Source organism: Pelodiscus sinensis, unplaced genomic scaffold, assembly GCF_049634645.1.
Source record: "Pelodiscus sinensis isolate JC-2024 unplaced genomic scaffold, ASM4963464v1 ctg77, whole genome shotgun sequence".
Taxonomy (NCBI): domain Eukaryota; kingdom Metazoa; phylum Chordata; order Testudines; family Trionychidae; genus Pelodiscus; species Pelodiscus sinensis.
This window is the reverse complement of record NW_027465809.1, coordinates 272,125-295,255: the sequence shown is the minus strand read 5'-3', so window position 1 is coordinate 295,255 and position 23,131 is coordinate 272,125. Positions and strand designations below refer to the sequence as shown.

Here is a 23,131-nt window from a genome sequence, read left to right as displayed (position 1 = left end):
CTAATTCAGTGTTGAGACTATGGCTTCCAAGGTCTCGTGAGAGATACAGTAGGGTTGCTGTGAGCAATAATGAAAGACACAAAGGGGAGACATTTCTGGCTTGAGGACAGATCTAAGCAACACGCACCAGACAGTCTCCCCACCCCCCCAACCCCCCAAATAAGGCAGCATCATCAGCCCCTCCGAACAGAAAGAGCATCCTAAGTGCTGGGCATCAGTCCCTAGGGAAGAATTATATTCGGTTTTGAATTCTTACATATGAGCAGAGGCACTTCCCTTCATTACCTGTTGTATTCTAGCTGCTCCAGGGAGAAGATGTGCTTGTTGAAGTATTCCTGGAGTTTCTCATTAGCATAGTTAATGTTAAACTGCTCAAAACTATTGATCTAGAAGAAACAAGAAACAAAGATGCTACAATTCTCATTTAGGTTGCAGGTCTAGAAAAGGATCTTCTGGAGAGGACACAGTGAAAGAGAAAATGAATACCAGCACTTAATGAACAATATCCATACCAGCTCTGAGACCAGACTATACTGGACTATGCATAAAGGAGAAAAGAGCCAAAGTCTCGTGTCCCCTCACCCTCTCCTTCCTTTCCTGTTGGTCATTCCTTCTACCACAGGCCAGCTAGTTCAGAGGTATCCCTCCCTTGTGACTATAGGAATATGGTAAGACTTTGAATGTGTGCGAAGCCAGACGTCTCCTGTGCACCCATCACAAGGTATGACTCGTGTCTCTCACCATCCCTCTCAAAGGGGAACTAACCATCTCTCACCTTAGCCCACAGGAGGACATGCACTGCAAGGGCAGCTAAGGGGGTCTCGCAAGCACTCCCAGGAGAGATGTTTCCCATTCCCAATGTGTGTTATATTGACCCACACCAGGTATCAGCCTGGCACATTTCCTGCACACACCCAGCAACTCTTCAGAAAAAAAAGCTGGCCCCCAGGAATAGAAAGTACTGACCTCAAAGTTCTCGAAGCCAAAAATATCCAGGATGCCCACAGACTTAAAGTTTTCCTTCCCTTTGATCTTCATATTAATCTTGCCAATGAGCCAAGAGAAGCACTGGGAATAGAGTGCCATTGAGAGAGAGTCCCTAGAGTCAATCGCCTGTGAGCACAGGAGAAGGGAAAAGCTGTCATGATAAGTGAGCAACAGTGTTCCCTCTAAGATTTCCCATCCGTGAGCAGAGTGAGTTTTGTCTTGTGCACCAATATTGACGTCACGTGCATGTGTTCAGATGTGTGCCACCACGGCACCCACCCATTACTAACAAAATTACACACACACACCTCTATATGCACATGCACACACACACACACACAATTTAAATTGTTATGTAAGAACAAATACTAAAATAACAGATAATTAACAAGGTGCATGACCCTGCACTCACCCACCCTGAAAACTACTCAGCTGCTGGCCTCTGCCCCCAAAGTACACTGTGTGTGCTCCACTGCCTGTGCCCCCATCAGGACCACACACAGCCAGCTGGTACCTGTATAAGCCTGGCTAACAGCCTACACCCTGTAGCTGTGCCCAACCTTGCTATCTGCCCCCCATATGCCAGCAGTATATATGCCAGGGCGATGCTATCTGCTCCCCAAACACAAACAGTCAGTATTTCGGTCTAGGGCACACAGTCCAAGCACCATTGCCCAGAGACCTGTGCCCAATCCACATCTCGCCTGTTTCCCCACCCCCAATCACCCAGACACTTGTGTCCGAATCCTCCCTCGCCCTCCTCCGTCCCTCTGGAATTTACCTGTGCCCAGTACCTCCCCCCACCACAGACAGCTGGTGCCTTTACCCCCACCAGGCCCCCGCTGTCCTTGGCCTCACCTCCTCCCCTGCTGGTACGACCCCAGTACCTTCATCGCCACTCCCCTGCCCGGCTCCCACACAGCAGCTCTGGCCCTGGCCTGGCTGCTGGAGCTGCCGCTGCCGCCACCACCACACGGCTTTTCCAGCCTTGGCCCCGGCCGACAGAGCAGCCACCTGCCGCAGCTTATGGCTCCTCTGGCCCCGGCCGATGACCAGCCACCTACAGCATGGCTCTGTGTAGGAGGTGAGCGGGATGGAAATTTTTTCAAAGCGCCCACACAAATGCGAGGCTTAGCGGGAATCCTGGTGAGCAAAAGGAGCATGTGGCTGTTACCACTACCCCTACAGCACAAGCTACATCCCCACACCACCGAGCAATCACACTGCCAGATGGACAGAGAGATCTGTACGACAGGCTGACTGCCCCATGAAATACATAGGATCAGGACAGAAGAACAGCCATGCTGGTCAGACCCATGGTCCTCATAGACCAAGCGTGGACAATTTTTGACCAAGGGTCACTTCAGAAATTTTTGAAGTGGCCCCGGGGCTGCACTGGAAGGGGTGGGACCTCAGGCAGAAGGGGCGGGGCCAGGACACTTCCTGCTTCCTCACCCACAGACCCTGATTGGTCTGGAAGCGGGTGGGGGAGGAGACTTTGCGCAATCAGGGCTTGGGGGAAGGGGGAGCGCACAAAGTCTCCTCCCGCCCTGCCAGGAGTGTGCGGCACTTCTAAGCGAAAGCAGGGCAGGAGGAGACTTCGCACACTTCCCTGCCCCCAGGCGAGGGGAGCAGCAGGGCTTCCGCGGGCTGGATCAGGCCCACAGAGGCCTTTTTGCCCACTCCTCATCTAGCCCAATGACCAGTACCAGATGTCACAGAGGGAGGGAACACAACAAGTAATCCTCACATGATCCCTCTCCTGTCACCCATTTCCAGACAAACAGAGGCTAGGAACTCCATTCCTACCCATCCTAGCAAATAGCCATTGATGGACCGAACCTCCATGAATCTAGCTAGCTCTTTTTTGAACATTGTTAAAGTCCTTAGCCTTCACCACATCCTCTGGCAAGGAGTTCCACAGGTTGACTGTGCACTGAGTGAAGAAAAACTTCCTTTTGTTTGATTTAAACCTGCTGCCTATTAATTTCATTTGGTGACCCCTAGTTCTTAGATTGTGGGAATAAGTAAATAACTTTTCCTTATTCACTTTTTCCACACCAGTCATGATTTTATAGACCTCTATCAACTCCTCCTTTAGTCTCTTCTTTTCGAAGCAGAAAAGTCCAAGTCTTTTTTAATCTCTCTTCATAGTGAACCCATTCCAAATCCCTAATAACTTGTGCTGCCCTTTTCTGAACCTTTTCCAATGCCAATACATTTTGGGGTCTTGTTTTAGATGAGGCGACCACATCTGTACACAGTATTCAAGATGTGGGCATACCATGGTTTTATAGAGAGGCAATAAGATGTTCTCCATCATTCTCTATCCCTTTTTTTATTATTTCTAACATTCTATTTGCTTTTTCGATGGCCGCTGCATACTGAGTGGATGTTTTCAGAGAACTATCTGAAACTATTTGAAGGCTTCAATATCTGAGATATAGGTGAGAGGATTATTCTAGGAGGGGGTGGGTGAGATTCTGTGGCCTGCACTGTGCAGGAGGGTCAGACTAGATGATCATAATGGTCTCTTCTGACCTTAAAGTCTATGACTCCCAAGATCTCTCACTTGAGTAAATGTAGCTAATTTAGTCCCCATTCTCTTGTACGTATAGTTGGGATTATTTTTTCCAATGTTCATTACTTCACATTTGTCAACATTAAATTTAATTGGCCAGTTTGTTGCACAATCACTTAGATTGGTGAGATCTTTTTGAAGCTCTTCACAGTCTGCTTTGGTCTTAACTATCTTGAGCAGTTTGGTATCATCTGCAAATTTTGCCACCTCATTATTGATCCTTTTCTCTAGATCATTTATAAATAAGTTGAATAGGATGTGTCCCAAAACAGACCCCTGGGGGACCCCACTGGTCACCTCTCTCCACTCAGAAAACTGACCATTTATTCCTCCCCTTTGTTTCCTGTCTTTTAACAAGTTAACAATCCATGAAAGGACCGTCCCTCTTTTCCCATGACAACTTACTTTACTTAAGAGCAGTTGGTGAGGGACCTTGTCAAAGGCTTTCTGGAAATCTAAGTACACCATATCCACTGGAGCCACCTTACCCACATGTGTTGACCCCCTCAAAGAACTCAAGTAGATTCGTAAGGCCAGATTTCCCTTTACAGAAACCAAGTTGACTTCCCCCCCAACAATGATGTTTAGAGTAAGCTTTCTGGCTTTTGCACAATGCTACCACTGGCCTAACCATAGCACTCTCAAAAGACAAACACCTCAAAGTCCATTGACACCTGGGATACAGATGCTGAAAGCATGTGGGATGGCAAGAGACCTTGCAGTCACTGCTGGTAGACTTGGCCTCTGAATGAAGAATTTGAGCTACAGAGGAGACACAAAGAAAACTGACATCTTAAGAACACAAGCACAGCGATGGTGGGTCAAATCCTGTCCTCCAAGTGCCAGATGCTTTAGAAGAAATAAAACAACACGACAATTGTCAAGTGAGCCATCCTCTGCTGCTCAGTGTCAGCTTCTGGCAGTCCAAGGCTAGGGATGCCACTGTTATGTAGTAAGATGAGGGCCTAAAACATAAGCCCATGCAGCACAAGCCTGGTTTGAGGCCCAAGGCCTAGTTAACAATGGGCAAAACATGGCTAACATAAAGCAAAGTTAAGCTGTGGGCAAGAGGCAGGCCCCTGCTCACAGAACTTGGCACGAACAGGGCTGAGAGTGCAAAACACTCATTGGTAATAGGCCCAGGTGCAGAACAATAATTGGTACTGGTCGTAAGTGGAAAGCACATGATACCACTAGCTCATTAAAAAAGACCATGGTACCCACTCCTCACAGATACACACAGGTTCAGGAAAGGGTCTAAAATGACAAAATGATGGATAGAGATGATCTAATCAAGCCATGAGGTACAGGGTGATGGGTGGTATCTAAGTAACGTAAGAGGGTAACCTGACAACATCAAAGGGTGACAACCTGATATGTCTGCAGTGAGGTGTGACTTCTTGTACCTGTACATAAGGTGCTGTCTTGGTGGGGGACAGCCTTTGGATGTCCTAGGGGGGCAGCTGGACCTCCCGCTGATTAAGTTGTTCCATTGTAGCAAGTACATGTGCGTAGTGGTTCAGTAGAGTCTACTGACAACTGTTACTGTACTTCGCTCTACAATGAACCTGGCCTGGCTCCGTCAATCCTTATCTGGTTTGTGGTCTTTGGGGACTCTCTTGGGGTGTGTCTAAACTAAATGGCTCCATTGTTTGTCGGCTCAGCGCGCTAGTCTGGACGCTCCCGCGCCGACCTGAAAGCCCTTTATCGACCTCCCCGTTATGGCTCGTAGGATGATGTTTACCGGGGAGGTCAATAAAGGGCTTTCATGTTGGCAGGGGAGCGTCCAGACTAGCGCGCTGAGCCGACAAACAGCTAATCAGCTGTTTGTCGGCTCAGCGCGGCAGCCATTTAAATTTAAATGAAGCTGCGATTATTTAAATCGCCGCTTCATTTCCCTTTGCTGATCAGCCTAATCTACATGGCTCCATCAATGGAGCCATGTAGTTTAGACATACCCTTGGGGTCTGCTGTGGAGACTAAGTGCACAAGTCAACACGGCACACATCACTGAGCACACACAAGCAGCCTTCTCGTTATCATCATCAACGGAGCCAGAAACCTATGAGGACACCTCAGCAGTAAATCCTGACCAGTCCTCCCTGAAGAACTACAGCCCCCAGCATGGGGTTGTGTCTGACCATGCTGGCTAACAGCCATTGACGGACCTATCCTGCATGCACTTACCCAATTAAGTTGTACTTTGGCCTTCAAAGCATCACCTGGCACCAGGTTCCACAGGCTGGCTGTGCCTTACATGAAGAAGTATTTCCTTTTTTTAAAACCTGGGCGTATTACTTTCATTTGGCGACTCTAGCTCTTGTGTGATGAGGAATAAATTACACTTCCTTATTTTCTTTCTCCACAACAATCGAGATTTTGTGGACTACCATCCTCCCCCCGTTGTATCTTTTCAGAACTGAACAATCGAGTCTTTTTCATCTCTCCTCTCCTCACAAAGAAGCTGTTCCATAGCTCTAGTCAGCGTTGTTGTCCTTTCCTGGACTTTTTCCAATTTTAAGGTAATTCTTTTGAGGGGGCGATCGGAGCTGCACCCAGTATTGAAGGTGTGGGGGTACCAGGGATTTATACAGAAGCATTATGATACTTATTGTCTTATTATCGATCCCTTTCCCAATGGTTCTTAACTTTCTTTGCATTTTTGACTGCTGCTGCACATGGGGTAGATGTGTTCAGAGAACTAACCACAATGACTCCAAGTTCATCTTTTTGAGCAGAAACAGCTAATTGAGATCCTATCAGTTTGTACGTATAGTTGGGATTACTTTGCATTTACCAACACTGAATTGATCTGCCATTTTGTTACCCAGTCCTCAAGTATTGTGAGATCCCTGTGTAACTCTTCACAGTCTGCTTTGGAATTAACAATTCTGAGTAATTTGCATCATATGTGAATACTGACTCTTTTCTTTTTACCTCTTTTCCAAGATCACTGGTCCCAGTGCAGACTAGTTACCTCTTTCCATTGTGAAAACTGGCCATTTATTCCTACCCCTTGTTTCCTGTCTTTTGACCTGATCCATGAGAGGTTCTTCTTTCCTACCCCCTTGACTGCTCACTTTGCTGAAAGCCCTGTCAGAGGCTTTCTGAAATTCCAGGTTGGCTTTGAGTGAGCAGAGGATTGAGAAGCGAGCTCAAGTATAAATCCCCAGGAATGCAGAGCTGATCTGAGTCCTTTCATGAATGGAGGGATTTGTCTGTTATTTCATTAAAGAAATGTAAATAATCAAAGGGGACAAGACTAGAACCCCATCCAGGACCTGAATGGGACTGAAATTGGGCTCTCTCCTCTGTCGGAAGCTGGTCTATGAAGTCTGCAAGCGTGGAAGGGTTATTTGAATCATATGTTGCTGACAGAGCTTGGCAATTAACACAAAATTGTAAGCCTGCAAGATGAAAAACTTCCTCCCCAGGCAGATATGGGCTCTAAGGGTGTGTCTAGACTACAAGGTTTTGTCGACAAAAGTGGACTTTTGTTGACAAAACTATATCTAGTCTACACTACCGCCGAGTTCTGTTGACAGAATGTCAACAGAACTCAGCAGTTTTGTCGACGGCTGTAAACCTCATTCTACGAGAAATAACGCCTTTTATCGACAGAGTTCTGTCGCCAGAAGGCATTATTGCATTTACACTGTCCTTTGCGTCTACACTGTCACGTCGACAAAGCGGCTTGCTTTGTCGACAGAACTGGCTGTAGTCTAGACGCTCTTTGTCGAAAGCAGCTTTGTCGACAGATACTTTGTCGACACATCATGAGACATCTATCCACTCTCCCCAACGTAGCTGTGAAGCAAAGACACATTGGCCCTGGTGGGGCTCGCTCACTCTCTCTCTATTAAGATGGTCAATCTCATATGTGGGGGCAGAAGCCCCCCACCTAGACGAGCCTTTTTAGTGAACCTGCTGCAGGGAAGAGAAACACTCTGTTAGCCACATTGTAAGGTACACAACAGCTTGGCCTCATCTTCCAGGAATGGGCCCTTCCCACACAGGCACAGCCCGGCAATGCTGCTTTCCCCACGCTGTGGCTGAGCAGGGATTCTGAATGACTTCTTTCATTCTCCCAGCCTGGCCCGACTTCAGCCCAGCTCCCGCCATTCAATGTAAAATGTCAAAGCTCAGAATGGTAATGAGCCTATTGCACAATAAGAGCTTCCTGGCAGCTTCCCCCTCAGTACCCAGCATGACATCTGGAAAGAGCTGGGCACAGGGTGGGGAATGGGTTTGGCAGGTCTCACTGCAGAGACAGACTATGAAGGAAGCTTTGTGCTAGTGATATCAGTACTAGTGAATGGGATTGTTCTCAGAGTCCATTTCATACAGTCAGCCAGCAAGGGGCAGAGCTGTCCCGTCCATTGGACAGTTCAGGACAACCGCCCTGGGCCTGGTGCTTTGGGGGGCACCTGCTTACTGCTTTGGGGGGCCTGGTGTGGCAGCAAAGTTCGGGCTGCCCCCACTCAGCAGCAGTGGGAAACTGCCGACCCCGCTCCACATTGCTCCCTCCACCATCAGTGCATGAGGGGCTGTTCTGCTCCTTCCTCCCAGCCCCTCCCCCAAGCAGCATGGCTAGGGGAGCGGAGCAGGCTGGGGATGGGTCACTCTGCTTCCTGCTACTGCCGGCAGGGTCGCCAGGGGTCTGGCTTTGAAGCGGACAGTCCAGCGTTTGAGCTTTCTGTTTGGGAAACACATTGAGACACTAGAACTGAGACAGCAGAAACGTCGGGGATTTTCTCAATCAGACGATTGGGATGGAACGTGAAGTGCATCCGCTATCTTGCTGAAACCATCTGGCAACCCTAACTGCTGGTGAGTGCAGGGTCAGGCCCAATCCCTGTTGCTGTTGCCAGCCCTCCTCCCCCCACTAATCCCCTGGGCTGCATTGCTTGGGGGAAGGGTTGGAGAGCCCAGGTGGGAAGAGTGAGGCAGGAGCGGGGCCTGGGGCAGAGGCTTGTCCCGAGCACCGCACTCCCCTAGGGACAGCCCTGACAAGGGTCTAAAACAAGTGGGAATGGCTACAATACAAAACTGGAGTGGTGGAAAAGTGCTGCCCAAGTGTATGCTATTTCCTAGTCTGTAGTGCCACGTTACCGTTTTGAGCTGCCTGGGGCTCCCTTGGGTACTCTCGGGCTTTGTCCACACTTCTCACATTCAAGTGAAACTGCGGCAGGGCTTTAAGGTGACAATATGGCCACAGCACGAGCAGTGGGAGAGAGCTCTCCTAGCGGTCTGTGGAGAGCACCTCTGCAAGGGGAGTAGCAAAGAGACCTGGGAGCCCATTTGCACTGGCGCATGAGAGTGCTGTAACCTGCTGCATGCAGGGGTGGGAGTGTTTCTTCACACGTCTGAGCCAGAAAATTGCAGTGCAGACCTAGCCTCAGTTTTCCCTGCTGCATTACCGATGCAGGCTTAGCTGTAGCATGATGCTCACTAATGCCAGAGACACTCCTGGGATTGTCCATGCCAGAGACATTTCAAGTTGCAAGGGATTTGCTAAGCTTATTGGTGCCAGTGTCCCCAGCAGCAGTGCAGGAGATCTTTCTTCCACTACAGGTAAACACTCCATACCGGGGCAGGCAGACTGCCCCGCCCTTCCTACTTAGATCTTACCACCACCAAAAAGGCACCTCTACGTGTGTGAAAACCGCAGCTGTGCCCTCAAGGACTAGCTCCCGAAGGGTAAAGTTCCATATAGACACCTACCATACCGTTATGAACCACAGAACCACCTGAACAGACACAAGATTACTGAGCAGGGGAGGTTTAGATTGGACATTAGGAAAAAATTCCTAACTGTCAGGGTGGTCAAATATTGGAATAAATTGCCAAGGGAGGTGGTGGAATCTCCCTCTCTGGAGATATTTAAGAACAGGTTAGATAGACATCTGTCAGGGATGGTGTAGACGGAGCTTGGTCCTGCCTTGAGGGCGAGGGGCTGGACTCGATGACCTCTTGAGGTCCCTTCCAGTCCTATTATTCTATGATTCTATGAGCACTACGCTATTATCACCTCCATGACTAGCGCAGGTCACAACGCAGCCAGGACTCAGGCTTAACATCAAGATTGTCCTGAAGCAAAGAGCAAGCAGCACTGAGCTAATCTGTGGTCTGTGCTCCTCAGTAAGGCCTGAGCCTACTCAAAGACCTAAATGGAAAGCCCCCAGAGCTCAGTTACTTCTCAGATGCCTGGGTTTGTCTCACGTGGCCAGTCAGAAGCAGCGACCAGCTCCTGGCCTGCCACCAACCTCAAATGTTCAGCCCAGCCCAGATGAAGGCTGGGAGCCCCACCCTCCTCCTGGGCCCAAGTCCGACTCCATTCTAGCAGTGCCCAGTCACAGACTTGGTTCTGGTATGAATTTCTCTTCTGCCTCTTCCCCACTCAGTCCTACATACATTTGCATTGTCTAGCCCGAGCACGCATGTGCGCGCGCGCACGCACACGCACACACACAGAATCCTCCACCTTTCTCTACCCCACCCCGAGCACACAATATTCCATCAAACAGCCGCTTTACAGGGACCTGGAGGTGCTGCTCATATCTCCTTGGACAGATGCACACGCTGCCCCCTGGGGAGAGCCCCGTGAAGTGACACGAAGTGCCGGTAAGTGCACAGCCCACTGGACACTCACCTGCTCCACGGTGAGAGGGGAACTGATCTCTTCTCCCCGCAGAAACATGGATCGCTGAGTCAGCACCTCGGACAGCTGGAACGCATCTAAGCCCAGGAGCTCGCTGGCACTGTTCAGCGCTAGTAGAGAAGCAGAAGAACTCGAACTGCCCACGTTCTCCCCACTGACAATGGCTTTTGCTCACAGGTGGATTTTAGATGCAGCGTGGTGGGGAAAAGGGGCACTGCCCTCAGAACTCCAAGCCTCAGGCAAACAGCATGTGTGTAACGTTCCACAGAGGAGACAAGAGACAGGAAAACCTGTCAATTACAGTGTCCATGCTAAACGAATTAACGGATCTATTCCAAACGTGCTGAACTTCAGTGGCTTAAATGACAGAAAGTAATTGTAGATTTTCCTACAATTGTTTCAATTATCGTATTCAAGAAGTGATCAAGTTCCTACTATCTTTCTTTGGGAAGACAGCTGATTTTTTAGACAAAGGAAATGCAGTAGATCTAATCTACCTCACATTTGATACAGCTTTACATGAGCAATCATTGGGCTTAGTCTATACTTGTCCATTTTTACACAAAAACCACACTAGCCTCTCCACTGGAAAGCCACATTTTGTGCTGAAGCTGCTGAGTTTCAGTGCAAAAATAAAGCCACCCCAATGAGAATCTTTTGATTTGTCTACACTACAAAGATTTGACCACAAAACTAAAGCTGACACCAAAAAATAAATCAACAAAAGTAATGGCACTTAGGGTGCCAAATTGTTGTTGACAGACTGTGTCCACATTGGGGGTCCCATCATCAACAGTGTGAGCAACGCACTGTCGGTATGTATCCCACAGTGCCTGGTGACACCATCTGTCACTAGGTGTTGCAGGAACATGGAACAGGGCATGGTGCATCTCGGGACTGTGCAAAACGTCCCAGCAGGCACTGCTTTGTGTCCCAGCCCGCAAGTGGATTCTTTTGCGCCATTTTTCAAAATCCATTCTTTGCTGCGCATCTGCAGTGAGACAGGATGAATCCCACACTTCTCTCCTATGTTAAGAGTTGTGGGGCGTCATGCATGGCAGTGCAGTTAATGGTGACACTACTGACCAAGAGACTCGGATGTATGACATTCTGCACGATGCAGACAGCAGTAACTTGGCATTGCTTTTGGCACTGCATAGGGCAGACCTTCACTTCTGGGCTGGGGAAACCAGCATTGGTTGGCAAGATCACATCGTTGTGCAGGTGTCGGATGAAGACCAAACGCTACAGAAATGTAGGACGTGCAAAGCAACCTCCCTGAAGCAGTGTGCTGAGCTGTCCCTCAACTTGGGGCACAAGGACACCCAAATGAGAGCAGCCCTCGCAGCTAGAAGGGGGCAACTCCAGACTGCTACCAGTCAGCTGAAAGTCAGTATGAAGCAGGGAAGTCTGCCATTGGGGCTGCATTACTAACAGTGTGCAGGGCAATATATCTCATCCTGCTAGGGAGGATGGTGACTCTGGGGGATGTGCATGGAACAGGAGATGGCTTTGCAGAGACGGGCTGTCCTTACTGGGGGAGGGGACAATAGAAGGCGTACATTCCAATTTTAGCACCAGAGCACCTTACAACACAAGGGACACTCTCCATGGTGTTACAGGCACTTGTGGATCACTGTGGGCATTTCACGGACATAAACGCGGGAGTGGCCTGGAAAGGTGCATGACGTACACATCCTCAGGAACAGGGGCCTGTACAGAAAGCTGCAAATGGGGACTTGCTTTCCAGACAAAGTTACAGTGGGGGATATGGAAATGCCCATAGTGATCCTGGGAGACTCGGCTCACCCCTTCGTCGCTCTGGCGTGTGAAGCCTTACACACGTACGGGTGCCTGGGCAGCAGTGAGAAGCGTTTTAACAACAGGCTGAGCAGGTGCTGTGTGGTAGTCGAGTGTGCCTGTGGCAGACTGTAGGCAAGATGAAGGGGTGGGTCTATGGCATGCTAAGTCTTATTGAGGATAATATTCCCATTCATACATGTCCATATCTAGGAAGACAAGGACCAAGACCTTGAACGTGATTCTGTTGTCTGTAGGTGGATGCATCGGGTTTTAAAAACAATAAGCGGTCCTGTGGCACCTTACAGACTAACAAATACATTAGATCATGAGCTTCCGGGGGTAAAGCCCACTTCCTCAGATAGAGGGGTAGCCCACATCTGAGACTATTTCATATGCAATGTCATATATTGTTTAAACCCTTTGTTCTTGAACGAAGGCTTTGCCAGACCAGTTCAGACTAGATGCCTCAGGCTGGGGATCCTGTCTCCAGGGGTGATCGCTTAGGAGAAGGTTCATGAAAATCTGTGGTGTTTAAACTTCTGCAAGTTTCTGTTTCTTTTTAAATAGCTGCACATTTTTATTTACACATGTCATGGTCATGAGGGATGGCCAGCATCCTGGGGACTAAGGGGTTAATTGTACCTAGCCAGGTAGCAGTCAGCCAATAGAAATGCAGATAGGGATTTCAAACTGGGGTTTTCCCTCCTTTGTCTCTGTGCCAGTTTGCTCCCTAGATACTGAGGGAGACAGAAGACATGTCTCTCTCCAAGAAAAAGACTCTTTATAATGTGTAAATAGGGTAAAGTCTAGATAAATCCGTTAGGTTTTACTGTTTTCTGTTGTGGGACTTTGGATCTGATGTCTGTGCTGCTAGAAATGGGTTTTCCTCTCTTTTGTAACTAAGTCCTGAGCCCATGGGGGTCCCTCATAAGTATATTAATGGTGACTTTTCCCATCTAGTCATTATGCTTGCAACGGTAGTACTGTTTTGGCAATAAAAGTTCTTTCTTTTTTATTAACCTGGGATTGGTTCATTTCTGTGTCCTGGAAGATCTGTCTGTGGGAGCTGCATGCCGCTGACTAGGGGACAGCTACCACAGACTGCAGTTTGTATTTTCTCTTTTCTTTTTCAAGCTCTTTGGGGAAAAGAGCATGAGGTGCCCTGGGGCTGGTTTCAACTGTCCACCTCTGTTTGTGGGTCCAAAAGCACTTGATGGTGGCAGTGGATTTTTATCCCTAAAATCTAGGATTTGAAGATTTTGGGGGGAAGCTTTATACCAAAGCCTGGTAAATAAGGTTTTGGGGTTGCTTTTGCGGGCCCCCACTTCTGCATTCATCGTGCCAGAGTGGGGAATCAGCCTTGACAACACACAGGATCATAAAAAGCAGGCCCGTACACAGGAATTTCGGGGGGGGATGCTTTTTTTGTAAATGTGGACTGCAAGGGTGTGAATGAACCCGCGTGGTCCCCCAAGTAAGCAGGAAAATCAGTCCAGCCTTCTCCCGGCCAGCCAGAGCATGCTTACTTGGGAGCAACGGGGGGGGGGTGCTTTCACACCCTTCGCACTCCCCCACGTATGGGCCTGAATAACAGTGTGCCTGTGGACTCAGTCCCAGAGCAACTGGAGTGGGGGAAGGGACCTCAGGGCCATGCCTGACTAGGCTGGGAGCCCTGCACCCGGAGTCAGTGTCTCAAACAGAGGAACTTGGGCACCGTGCTCAGTGGCTTGAAACGCTGGGGTTTTGGTGATGTGCACCAGCAAGATCAGGTATCAAGCGGACACAGGTAGGAACAGAGCCCTGGTGAGAGACTACCTGGGCTTTTCTCGGCAGGATACCTCCTTCTCAGGGTCACACTTACCTGCTTTGCCTGTAACCTGCGCTCCTCCAGCTGTCATGAACTCGATGTTTCCCAGCTGAAGAGTGCCGGAGAGAAGTTTAAAGATGTCCCATATCTCTTCGGTGCTGAACTCCATCACTTTCAGAGCTGCCTACTCAAAACCACAGAGAAGACATTACTTACATCATCAGGGCTGTGCCCCTCCCGTTTATAACTGGAGGCTCCGAATTTCATGAGGCAAGGCTGTAAAGGGGTCACTCAGATGGAAGGGACCCATTAGGGAACATATAGCCCATTTCTCAGGGAGAAGCTGTGCATTTACTGATTTTTCAGATCTTTTCTAATACAATTATACCCAGCCATAAAGCTTTCTGCTTACCAGATTCATCCCACCTCTGCCTCTACACTAAAATCACCGTGGCTGAATGTCATTGTTAGTTCAAGCTTGCTTCCCTTACATGTTAATATATTCAATACACTTCTTTGGCCTCATTTTCACCAAATACACAGTCAAGTCTGTCCAATTTACAGGGACAGAGGTATGAGGTGGTCACACTGCAAATTTTAACCAGCGTTGTGATCACATCCCCTGCCTAGGATACATTCATAACCTTTATCTCCTGTCTGTCTTTGTGCGTTAAAGAGAAAGCGCCCCTTCTCTTCGCCAAGCCCCTCTTGGGGCCAGCCAATGCAGTGCACGAGCCATGTTGGGTGTAAGCCGGGTAGACTTTCCAGAGGGGTTCCTCCACCCACTGCACATCCGCTACTTAAAATAGTCCCCAAATCAGTAAGTCCACAACCCGGCTTTGCTTCCGGTCGGGGGGAGAGGCAAGAGTTCAAGTCCCCAGCCTTACTCAGGACAGACAGGAGGCAAACAGTTCAACTCCCAGCCTTGCTGCAGGTCGGGACGAGAGGCAAGAGTTCAAGTGCCCAGCCTTACTCAGGACGGACAGGAGGCAAACAGTTCAACTCCCAGCCTTGCTGCAGGTCGGGACGAGAGGCAAGAGTTCAAGTGCCCAGCCTTACTCAGGACGGACAGGAGGCAAACAGTTCAACTCCCAGCCTTGCTGCAGGTCGGGACGAGAGGCAACTAGTTTAGGGGCTCGGCCTTGCGTCAGGTCTGGGCCTGGGGTAAAGAGTTCAAACCAGTTCCCGTTCTAATGGCCTGGCCCTGGAGCAGGGCAGGCAACCACCAGAGTCAGTTCAAGAGGTCCTGGCCCTAGGTCAGGGCCGGCCAGCAAATAACTCCCAGTTTTAAACAGTTTACAAGTTCACAGGGCCCCAGCCTAGTTCAGGTGGGGCGACAAATAACCCACACAGACAGTTTAGCAGTGCGGAAGCCCAGGCCTTGCTTCAGGCGGGGCAATAACCCTTAACAGTGTAGGTGGGCCCTGGCCCTGGTTCAGGGTGGGGCAACAATGAACCGTTTAGCAGTTTAAGAAGCCCAGGCCAGGTTCCAGGCTGGACAGCAACAACCACGGTAACAGTTCAAGGTGAGAGGGGGCCAGGCCCTGGTTCAGGATGTGGCTATCAACAACACAGGTTTGGGGAACTCCTTGTTCAGGAGGGAGGCCGGCTGGTCCACGCGGTCCCAGGGTACAGGCGGGTGTCGGGGTTCAGGCAGGTCCTCGGGGTCCAGCTGGTTCTCCCGGTCCCAGAGTACAGGCGGGTGTCGGGGTTCAGACAGGTCCTCTGGGTCCAGCTGGTTCTCCCGGTCCCAGGGTACAGGCGGGTGTCGGGGTTCAGGCAGGTCCTCGGGGTCCAGCTGGTTCTCCCAGTCCCAGGGTACAGGCGGGTGTCGGGGTTCAGGCAGGTCCTCGGGGTCCAGCTGGTTCTCCCGGTCCCAGGGTACAGGCGGGTGTCGGGGTTCAGGCAGGTCCTCGGGTTCCAGCTGGTTCTCCCGGTCCCAGGGTACAGGCGGGTGTCGGGGTTCAGGCAGGTCCTCGGGGTCCAGCTGGTTCTCCCGGTCCCAGGGTACAGGCGGGTGTCGGGGTTCAGGCAGGTCCTCGGGGTCCAGCTGGTTCTCCCGGTCCCAGGGTACAGGCGGGTGTCGGGGTTCAGGCAGGTCCTCGGGGTCCAGCTGGTTCTCCCGGTCCCAGGGTACAGGCGGGTGTCGGGGTTCAGGCAGGTCCTCGGGGTCAGTCACCCGGAGGACCTCAGAGGCCCAGGCCACATCCCAGTCTCCCCAACAGAGAGCACGGGGCAGGCTTCTAGGTCAGGGGGCGGGCCTAGCCAGGTCTCTGTCTCCCAGTCGAAGGTCTTCGCAGGCCTCTGGGAAGGAGGCAGGGGGAGGCCCAAGCCAGGCAGGCCTCAGCCTCCTCGGCAGAGGCTCTGGGCAGGCCTCTGTCTCCCGCAGAGGCTGGGGCCTGACTGGGATCCCTGGCAGAGTGCTTATATCCCTAGCCATGCTCCCTGGCTTCCTGTCTGGTGAAGGGAGAGGCTAGGCTGGGCCCAAAATGGCTCCTGGAGGGGTTCCTCCGCCCCCGGCTCAGTGGGTGGCCACTCCGCCCCACTACACTGGGTAACACAGTGAAGTGCCAGAGCAATGCATGTAGATCACTTCCCGCACTGTCCAACTCCAAACAGTTTTTACTCCCTGTGCCTGGCGATGAGGCCTCTCTGACTCTCTCAGGCCCTACCACAGTTGCATTGTCCCAAATCCCCTCTCCCTTAGTCCTGCTTCCACAGGATGATCCATTTTCAGAGCTGTGAAAATAGTCCTGTTGCGTTCACATTTTAATTCATTCCCTTGTCTTCAAGGGCCAGACCCAAGTCAGTACCACAATGACTCCAAGATCTCTCTCTCTTGAGTAGTTGTAGCCAGATTAGCCCCCATTATATTGTACATATAGTTGGGGTTATTTTTTCCAATGTGCATTACTTTACATATATCAACATTAAATTTCATTTGCCATTTTGTTACCCACTTAGTTTAGTGAGATCTTTCATAGAATCATAGAATAATAGGACTGGAAGGGACCTCGAGAGGTCATCGAGTCCAGCCCCCCGCCCTCAAGGCAGGACCAAGCTCCGTCTACACCATCCCTGACAGATGTCTATCTAACCTGTTCTTAAATATCTCCAGAGGGGGAGATTCCACCACCTCCCTTGGCAATTTATTCCAATATTTGACCACCCTGACAGTTAGGAATTTTTTCCTAATGTCCAATCTAAACCTCCCCTGCTGCACTTTAAGCCCATTACTCCTTGTCCTGTCCTCAGAAACCAAGAGGAACAAATTTTCTCCTTCCTCCTTGTGACACCCTTTTAGATATTTGAAAACCGCTATCATGTCCCCCCTTAATCTTCTTTTTTCCAAACTAAACAAGCCCAGTTCATGAAGCCTGGCTTCATAGGTCATGTTCTCTAGGCCTTTAATCATTCTTGTCGCTCTTCTCTGTACCCTTTCCAATTTCTCCACATCTTTCTTGAAATGTGGCGCCCAGAACTGGACACAGTACTCCAGCTGAGGCCTAACTAGTGCAGAGTAGAGCGGCAGAATGACTTCACGAGTTTTGCTTACAACACACCTGTTGATACAACCTAGAATCATATTTGCTTTTTTTGCAACAGCATCACAGTGTTGACTCATATTCAACTTGTGGTCCACTATGACCCCTAGATCCCTTTCCGCCATGCTCCTTCCTAGACAGTCGCTTCCCATCTTGTATGTATGGAACTGATTGTTCCTTCCTAAGTGGAGCACTTTGCATTTCTCTTTATTAAACCTCATCCTGTTTACCTCTGACCATTTCTCTAACTTGCTAAGGTCATTTTGAATTATGACCCTATCCTCCAAAGAAGTTGCAACCCCACCCAGTTTGGTATCATCTGCAAACTTAATAAGCGTACTCTCTATCCCAATATCTACATCATTGATGAAGATATTGAACAGTCCGGGTCCCAAAACAGACCCTTGAGGAACTCCACGTGTTATCCCTTTCCAGCAGGATTTAGCACCGTTAACAACAACTCTCTGACTACGGTTATCCAGCCAATTATGCACCCACTTTATCGTGGCCCTATCTAAGTTATATTTGCCTAGTTTATCAATAAGAATATCATGCGAGACCGTATCAAATGCCTTACTAAAGTCTAGGTATATGACATCCACCGCTTCTCCCTTATCCACAAGGCTCGTTATCCTATCAAAGAAAGCTATCAGATTAGTTTGGCATAACTTGTTCTTCACAAACCCATGCTGGCTATTCCCTATCACTTTATTACCTTCCAAGTGTTTGCATATGATTTCCTTAATTACCTGCTCCATTGTCTTCCCTGGGACAGACGTTAAACTGACCGGTCTGTAGTTTCCTGGGTTGTTCTTATTCCCTTTTATAGATGGGCACAATATTTGCCCTTTTCCAGTCTTCTGGAATCTTCCTTGTCTTCCATGATTTTTCAAAGATCATAGCTAAAGGCTCAGATACCTCCTCTATCAGCTCGAGTATCCTGGGATGCATTTCATCAGGACCTGGTGACTTGCTGACATCTAACTTTCCTAAGTGATTTTTAACTTGTTCTTTGTGTATCCTATCTTCTAAACTTACCCTCTCTCTGCTTGTATTCACTACGTTAGGCACACCTCCAGACTTCTCGGTGAAGACCGAAACAAAGAAGTCATTGAGCATCTCCGCCATTTCCAAGTTCCCTGTTACTGCTTCTCCCTCCTCACTAAGCAGTGGGCCTACCCTGTCCTTGGTCTTCCTCTTGCTTCTAATGTATTTATAAAAGGTCTTTCTGAAGCTCTTCCCAGTCTGCTTTGATCTTCACTATCTTGAGTAGTTTGGTTCCTGACCAATGGCTCTTTCAGCTAAAACCAAGATCAGCTTCCCTGAAGCGTCCTCGTGGCATGCAGTATAAAGCACTTTGCAACCCCTGGCCAAGCTCTCCTTGCCTTTGGAGCTAGCCCCAGAGGCAAGAACATTGTCAAGAAGGGGGAAATTACTCCAAAGAAACTGCCACAAGCTCACAGAAAGTGCTACGCAGGATCAAAGAGGACTCACCATGACCTTGTTGAATATCTCTGTGTCATTCAGATTCTCATCACTCCCACAGCCAGACTGGTGGAGGTAGCGATAGCTCTCCGGTTCAGAGAGACACAGGGCTTCTGCAGTGAGCCAGTCCCCGGAAATCACAGGAAAAGAGGAGGAGAGGTGTTAATTCTCTCAGCAATCAGCTGACACCTGTTGCTACTTTTCCTTTCTAAGTTATACTGAGGATGAGGGAGTGGAGAGGACTTCAGTGCTGAAATACTAGTAATTACTGAAACATGTCAAGATTTTTATTTTCAGGCCAACCCTCTAGTAACCCAAGCCTGGTCTTGCCTCTCATTTAGGGAGACCACGCCTCTTTTTAAAGCCAGAGGGTCACTGTTAAGAATACTGAAATGAACAGGAAGAAGGATAGAGAACTAATCCTGTGGGATTCACCTAATCAACTAGTCTCCCACTTTTCAACAAAAACAAGCAGAGAACAGACAGAAGACACGACGTGAGACTGTACAAAGGACAAAGAGGAGGTGAACACCAGATGAGAGAGGTCAGCAAGTGAAGAGGAGAGGAGTCAGTGAGGCCAGCTACAGCAAGTGCGTGGAGTGTTTTAATAACAAAGGAGGTGCTCTGTTAACTGAATTCTGATATGAATGGGCAGTCTGTAAAGATGTGCATGGAGTTAAGGAGGCCCTCAATGGTCTCCATGGAGAACATATACCTGAGATAAATTCTGTAAACACAAAAATAAGAGGACACTTCTTAGGGGTGTTAAACCAGGGCTAGCCTTAAAAGGGGAACTGCAAAAAATGAAAAGCGTTGAAGAAGCTGCTGGCAATGTCCTCTCAGTAAGGGAGATACTTGGTCCATAGCAATGCACCCAAAAGAGGAAACTCTTTTCAGCTTCCTGCAGCCTTGGATCTTTAAGTACTTTTTTAACTAGACACACCATTAGGGGTGCATTTACATGTCCTGTTGTCCACCCACAGAAAACCGAATCAGTTCAAAGTCTTGCGCCTTGTCTTCAAATAGCTTAATGGGCTGGGCCCAGCATATCTAAGGCTCTGGGGTGAAGACAGGTTGACTCACTCCAGTCCTCAGGCCCAATGGAACTTTCTACTGTAAACATGGAGCTTTCATGGGGTCTGGTTGGTGCCAGAGTGTAATGAACCCCAGCGAGAACTAAGGGCCACAGCAAACGGCAGCATCTTGCACTCCAGGTGCCAAGAGCATGTCTACAACCAGCCTACACAAAGACAGCAGTGCACACCGAAGGGAAAAATCCTACCAAAGGAAAACACGGCACCGAGCACACAACTCCCCTTCCACCTGCCACCACAGAAGGACCAAGTGCACGTAACTGATGTTGTTAGTCATGTCACTTAATGCACAACTGGAAGTTACTCAGATGCTACAGCAGGGTTTCTCAACCTATGGGTAGGGACCCAAATATGGGGCGCCATTACATTTCAAAAGGGTCACCAAGCGTCTCCCCAGGTAGCTCTGCCTCCCTCCTCCCCCCGTTTTTTAATTGCCTTGGGTCACCAAGTCTTCCTGAACTGTCAAAATGGGTCCCCATCTGGAAAAGGTTGGGAACCACTGCACTACAGGGATGAGAAAAATAGAAGTGGCGGAACAGAACCAAACTCAGCTGAGCTCTTCTGGCACCCTTGTCCCTCTACATTCTCCCTTCTGCGCTCATGGCTTCAGTTACTATCTCTGCTGCGCTGATAAATCCAGAGTCAGGTCTCATCTTTCATATCCCACTCCCAGGTCAAAAGTAGCATGGTGGAAAAGGGATTTAGCTTAGTTCTGTGCTCTCCTCTCTTCACAGACAAATCTCTTCCACTTCCTCGCACGTCTGGAACTCCCTTTCCATTCTAGTGCACCTGATACCCAACCTCTCCTCTCTCCCACTTCTCCTTTTCTGGAAGCCTAGCAGTGTTTATCAACCACCCAAGAGCTGATATTTGTTTTGGAAAGGCTGCACCTTGCTGTGTGAGGGATGGGCCTCACAATTTGCTTATTTTGACTGTAAGGTCCTTGCCTCTCCACATTCTGTGGGCAACAAAGTACACTGAATATACAATGATAGGTAGGTATCCCCCTATTTATAGATCAGGAACCAGAGAAGGGAAATTCACAGACTGATAGATTTTAAGGCTAAAAGAGACCGTTGATTCACATTCTCTTACCCCCTGACTATCACAGGCCACTGAATTTCACCAATTATCTCTATCACAAGTCCAGTGACCGACCTGACTAAAGAATCTCTCCCAGAAAGGCATCTAATCTTTCTCTGAAGAGATGGAGAACCCATCTCTTTCCTTAACAATTTGTCCCAATAAATTAGTCTCCCTCGATGTTAACAGTTCGTACCTTATTCCTAATCTGAAATGGCCTGTCTTCAGATGAGACACTGATTCTTACTATGCCTTTCTCTTTACACTCTGTAGGGGAACATTTTAACCTACCTGGAGACTCAATCATGGATTTAAAAGTAGCCATTCTTTTACAAAGGAATTTTACCACCCAGTTACAAAAAGAGACTGAAGAACTGGAATTCTTCTACAAATTTGACTGTTATCCTGGGCTTGAATGGGTTAACACAATACAAAGCCAATTTTCCCTGCCTTTAACATAAGCATTTTCACATCAAACATTATGAATGGAACACATCCAGCCCACTTAACTACCTTCAGTAACACAGGTCCTACAGTTGAGAACGATGTAGCACTTTAAAGACTAACAAGATGGTTTATTAGATGATGAGCTTTCGTGGGCCAGACCCATTTCCTCAGATCAAATAGTGGAAGAAAATAGTCACAACCATATATACCAAAGGATACAATTAAAAAAATGAACACATATGAAAAGGACAAATCAAATTTCAGAACAGAAGGGGGATGCGGGGCGGTGGGGAGGTAAATGTCTGTGAGCTAATGGTATTAGAGGTGGGGAAAGATAAATGTCTGTGCTAATGGTATTAGAGGTGATAATTGGGGAAGCTATCTTTGTAATGGGTAAGATAGCTAGGGTCTTTGTTGAGACCCACGCGTAGTGTCGAATTTTAGCATGAATGACAGTTCAGAGGATTCCCTTTCAAGTGCAGATTTAAAAGGCTTCTGAAGCAGGATGCAGGTAATTAAGTCGTTGAGACAGTGTCCTTTTCATATGTGTTCATTTTTTAAATTGTATCCTTTGGTATATATGGTTGTGACTATTTTCTTCCACTATTTGATCTGAGGAAGTGGGTCTGGCCCACGAAAGCTCATCATTTAATAAACCATCTTGTTAGTCTTTAAAGTGCTACATGGTCCTGTATTTTGTTTCAGCTACACCAGACTAACATGGCTACATTTCTACCACTATTCTACAGTGGAGAGGTACTTCTGCTGCTGTTTTATATATTTTGGTTAGTCTCTAAGGTTCCATAGAACTAGTCTGTACACAATAATCAAGTCATCTGTCAATCTTCTAAGTGATAAACCAAAAAGACTGTGCTCTTTGGATACATCTACACAGCAACATTATTTTGAAATAACTAGCGTTATTTCAAAATAACTTAGTCTGCATCAACACAGTAGGCAGTTATTTTGAAATAATGTCGAAATACTATCAAGTTGGAGGACTTCTTACTCCAACTCCTGTAACCCTCATTGTACAAGGAGTAAGGGAAGTCAGAGAAAGAGTGCTCTATTTCAAAGAAAGTGCTGTGTAGACACTCCCAATTTCGAAGTAAGCTATTTTGAAATAAGCTACACAATTATCATAGAATCATAGGACTGGAAGAGACCTCGAGAGGTCATCGAGTCCAGCCCCCCGCCCTCAAGGCAGGACATAGCTCAATTTGCATAGCTTATTTCGAGTTAAGCCCTGCTGTGTAGACACATCCTTTAAGTCTCTTACTTTAATAAGACATTTTCCCCATCCTCAAAAAATCATTTTTGCCTCCCTGCTCTATCCGCTCCCATTTTTCAAGAAATGGTTTAAAATATGGACACCTGAACTAGATGCAGCAATCTGGTATGTGTCTCACCAATGGCACACACAGAATTACCCTTCTCCTCCTGCTACACAAAGGATCACATTCGCTTCTTTTGCAACAGCACTGCACTAGGACTCAGTCAACTCTTAGCCCACAATGACCCCTCAATCCTTTTCAGAGTCATTGGTTTCCAGGATACATCCCCTAGTTTTGCAGATGTGGCCTGTACTCTTAATTGCTAGAGGCAGTAATGTGATGTATTTTGACTGAATGGGGACAA

The 23,131-nt window shown here is 48.4% G+C and overlaps 1 protein-coding gene across 5 annotated transcripts in view; it reads right to left on the bottom strand.

Annotated features, from left to right (window-relative positions):
- The window catches only part of LOC102447238 (unconventional myosin-X-like), a 311,005-nt gene that overhangs the window by 203,612 nt on the left and 84,262 nt on the right, over positions 1–23,131 (bottom strand). For all 5 annotated transcript variants that reach the window (XM_075914469.1, XM_075914465.1, XM_075914468.1 and 2 more), the window contains 5 exons: positions 18,879–18,982; positions 13,894–14,023; positions 10,221–10,339; positions 967–1,113; positions 286–386 (listed from right to left, as the gene is read on the bottom strand). In XM_075914469.1, the coding sequence (XP_075770584.1) occupies positions 286–386; positions 967–1,113; positions 10,221–10,339; positions 13,894–14,023; positions 18,879–18,982 (601 nt within the window). The remainder of the gene's footprint in view (positions 1–285; positions 387–966; positions 1,114–10,220; positions 10,340–13,893; positions 14,024–18,878; positions 18,983–23,131) is intronic.